Source organism: Thalia democratica, chromosome 4, assembly GCF_965202585.1.
Source record: "Thalia democratica chromosome 4, ktThaDemo2.hap1.1, whole genome shotgun sequence".
Taxonomy (NCBI): Eukaryota; Metazoa; Chordata; class Thaliacea; order Salpida; family Salpidae; genus Thalia; species Thalia democratica.
The window spans coordinates 6,931,711-6,935,702 of record NC_139168.1 but is presented as its reverse complement, the minus strand read 5'-3'; the positions used below and the strand labels follow the sequence as shown (position 1 = coordinate 6,935,702).

General features: G+C 26.1%; 1 protein-coding gene across 1 annotated transcript; it reads left to right on the top strand.

Moving 5' to 3' along the window:
* The first annotated feature begins 1,503 nt into the window (after positions 1 to 1,503).
* LOC145832940 (uncharacterized) lies at positions 1,504 to 3,264 on the top strand. The gene is made up of 4 exons (XM_082940143.1): positions 1,504 to 1,952; positions 2,150 to 2,300; positions 2,545 to 2,645; positions 3,015 to 3,264. The coding sequence occupies exons 1-4, from the start codon at positions 1,504 to 1,506 to the stop codon at positions 3,262 to 3,264; spliced, it is 951 nt and encodes a 316-aa protein (XP_082796269.1).
* The last annotated feature ends 728 nt before the right edge of the window (positions 3,265 to 3,992 follow it).

Genomic DNA, 3,992 nt, shown 5'->3' with positions numbered 1-3,992 from the left:
AAGCATTTATTTTTTTAGTTAGGATAATAATTTGAACTGATTTTTTTTTAGTTTTGTAATAAATTATGATGCTTAATTTTTTTTTTGAATAAATATAAAGTTGTTTTTGAATAATTTTGTTTTCAGTTTAATCAATTTTATTTTGAAGTTGTCTTTTAAACTAATTATCCTAACTTAATGTGTATATTTTGATGAACTATTTAGATTCTTTTATTTTCAAATGTTTTATCACCAAGTAAACGGCAATTCAACACATTTGAATTACTAATTAAATATATACATATATAATTTAAAATATTACGAATGTTGGTATAACTTAAAAATATAAATAAATTTAAACTTCAATTAAATTATTAATTGTATGTCAAAGCTTTTATGAAAAAAAAACTAAGTTTTTGTGTTATTAACTTAGTACTCAGATTTTACAAAATTTAAATTAACAATTTGTTCAAAAAAATTTGTTTAAATTAATTTCTTTATATATACAGTCATTAGAAATTAGAACATTTAGTTAACAAAAAAAGTTTTTTTACATCACTAATATGTAAAAATGTGTACATTCTGAAAACTAGTTTGAACAAACTTTTAAAAATTAAACACAAAAATAGTTCAGTAGTAGTATAATTTTGAATAAATACATTCATGAAAGTAATTTTTTTTTTTTATAAATTTATCTTTTTAAGTTTATAAATTAAATTAAGTACACTGTATACTAACAAATAAAACTACAATTAAGTAATTAAGTTTAAAAAGTTAAGTACTTAAGAACTTTATGAAGAAAAATGTATTAAATTTAAGCTACATAGCTTTAAAAGTAATATGATACCATTGGTATACATTACAGTCTACTGAGATGAATTTTAAATATTTTTTTTGAAGTATATTTTATTGAAAAGCATCTAATTACTTATTTTAGATAAAAATTACATTTGTCAATTTAATAACTTAAAAAACCTTGTTTATTCCTGATGTAATTTGAAGTTAAGACTATTTTTAAAATATGAACATATTAAATTTAGTCCGAGTTGTTTTTTGTTTTAAGAACTTAGAAGCTTTGTATGTTAAATTCTAATAAGAAATATATTTAAATGTTTTACATTGTTTTAATCTGTATAAAAGTTTTAAACGTTTTATTTAGTATTGGCTTAAAAATTATAAGTTTCAAAACCTTTATGTTTAGTCTAAACTTTTTTTTTTGTTTATTTTTATACATTACGATAAGATGGGTTAGGGATAAGGGTATAAATGTTCTTAATGTTCTGCTGTTTTATAAATTTACCTCGTTTGCTTAAATTTTTATAATGCTAACAACGAAAACAATTCCTAGAACTTACGATTGCAGCCGACCCCGCTTGAGTACGTTTATCCTTGAAAACGCTTTATAAAATTCTTAAACTTAGTAATTTTTTAGTCATTATTTATTTTATCAAATAAATTTTTATAAGTTTAAAGAAGTAGTAATTGCCTTTGATACAACCAGTAGAACAGAAATAAACAATTTTAATGTCAAGTTCAAGCAGAACCACCGAAATCGACCTGGTTGGAAAAAAGATCGGCGTCAACTACGACGTGCTTGGAGAACTGGGCAGGGGAACGTATGGGACAGTCTACGAATGCCTGGACACTTCAACTAAACAAAATGTTGCCATCAAGGCAACAAACCCCGAATATGCAAATGACGAGCTGAAAGCTTTTGAGAGTCTGGAAAACGTTGATGAAAAGTGTAGCTACTTGATTGAAATACTGAACGGGTTTATGGAGGATGATTTGGCTTGTTTGGTATACCCTGTCTACGGACCTAATTTAAAAGAAGCCATGGTTGTTAACAATCAGCCTTTTGAAGTGCAAGATGTACGCGTCATGGCGAAACAGCTGATTGAAGCTACAAATTTTCTTCACAAAAATGGAATGATGCACAGCGATATAAAGCCAGAAAATATTTTATTAAACAGGTTAGACAGATCGTTTTTCTTATGTTTCTAAAAATACCTTTATTTCCTATAATAAGCAGCTTAAAAAAATTTGTTTTAAGTTTATATCCTGTTATAAATTAATTTGTTTTTATACTACAGATAAAACATGTACTTTTAAACATAAAGTCAACAATAGAATAAAGATACACCATTAATTTAATTAATTCATTAAACAGGTTTTATTACGACCAGACAAAAAAGGATTATTTTATGAAACCCAACATCAAGTTGTGCGACCTTGGTTCTGTTTACTGGGAGAAAGAATTCGACTATGACGTCATAACAACACTTCCTTACCGCGCTCCTGACGTCATAATGGGCCACAAGGTTCGGCTGACTAAATTTATACTGTAGAGTTATTTGGTTTAAGTAAAAATTAGATTAAACTATAGATCTCTAACAAAATAAAAAATTGTCATATAACTCATTTTTAAGGTTTGATGTTACTATCTCCTTTATCGCAAGTTTAAAAACTCCAATTTTAACACTTTAGCCTAGAAGTATATATAAATATAAAAAAATTTTTATACACATATGTAAATAATTTTATACTTGAATATTTTTCTACAAGGTCGGGTATCCATGCGACGTTTGGTCGATCGGCTGCACTTTGTTCGAACTTTTCACAGGAAAACTACTTTTCGAGGTGAAGACTGTTCAGGAACTGTTCAGGTTGGTGTAGCTAAGTTGATAGGGTAGGTGTCCAATTTGCATGAATTAACCTTTGCACGAAGGTTCACTTTTTCACAAAGGGTTTTTTTGCATGAAGACACTTTTTAACGATGGTTCACTTTTGCACCAATAAAAATTTTACACGGGTTGAAAATATTTCTACTTTATTTTTATCTTTTTTAATATTTTGAACTATCGCTGTTACTCCACACACTTACCCTTGGTCGGTAATTTTTAACTTACAACTTTTACCCTATGTGCAAAAAATTAAATTTTTTCATATTTGACCAGTCCTCAGGTTTATTAACATTACAGTAAAGCATTGTTTTATTTTATTGTAGATTTTTATTAATAATTAAATTTTTTAAGGATGATCCATTTGATGATTTCTCACTTTAATGAAGATGAAGTTGATAATATTAACCGAAAATTGTCTGAAGATGGAGAAAACGTAGATCTTTTAAACGAAAAAGAATTGGCCAAAATGAGAGGCAAAGTAAAGGTGATAGAGTCCTACTTTGATAGGAACAACAACGGAGAAAAAGTTTTGTTGCAACTGATAACTCTCATGCTAGACCTGAATCCTGTAACAAGAGTAAAATTAATAGACATAGTTTAAAGAAGAAAATAAACAGTAAAAAAATATTAAAAGATTACTGAAAAAGATTTATGTGAAATTACAATTTAAAAGAGTAAAACTTTGAATTTTTAATTACCAACTTCATGACTTGATATTATTTCGTAGTATATTTTCTAAATTTTGTTTCTTAGCACTTTATATCAGTTAATAAGATAGAAATGCCCTGTCATGTTATTAAAAGAATAAATCTGTTGAATATTAGTGTTTAATGTAGTATTAAAAATGAATACTTAATTTTTTTTTTAAACCTAAGTCAGAAATTTTACGAACTTGATTTAATACTGAATTTTAATCTTGTAAGTAGTTATTTTCTTTTCAGACAGAATCCGTAAAAATATATCTTGTATAAAAATTAATAAAGCGTTCTTTTTCGTTAGGCACTTGCTGCAATAAAAAAAGTTTAACGGTTTTAAAATTTAAAATTGCACAACTGCTATGTAACTTAAGCTTAAAAAGATTTACTTAAAATTCATTGACATTGTATATGACATTGTATTAAATGTCATATAAGCAAAGTAGTTTACTCTTAAACTGATTTGAACCTGGTTTTCTAAGACTAAATAAAACGGAAAATCATTATATGGCTTAAATAAATAAACTTATACATATTTTTCTAATTTAATAATTTTCTATTAACAATTATAGTTAAATTTAAATATGAAACTCATTTCTACCTAAAAGAATAAGCTTACAAACTGCTTTCTAAT

Bases quoted from the DNA above. Each gene is read 5' to 3' on its own strand.
- LOC145832940 (XM_082940143.1), top strand. From the start codon at position 1,504: ATGTCAAGTTCAAGCAGAACCACCGAAATCGACCTGGTTGGAAAAAAG. The intron at 1,953-2,149 runs GTTAGACAGATC...TTCATTAAACAG, and splicing joins GAAAATATTTTATTAAACAG to GTTTTATTACGACCAGACAA. The intron at 2,301-2,544 runs GTTCGGCTGACT...TTTTTCTACAAG, and splicing joins ACGTCATAATGGGCCACAAG to GTCGGGTATCCATGCGACGT.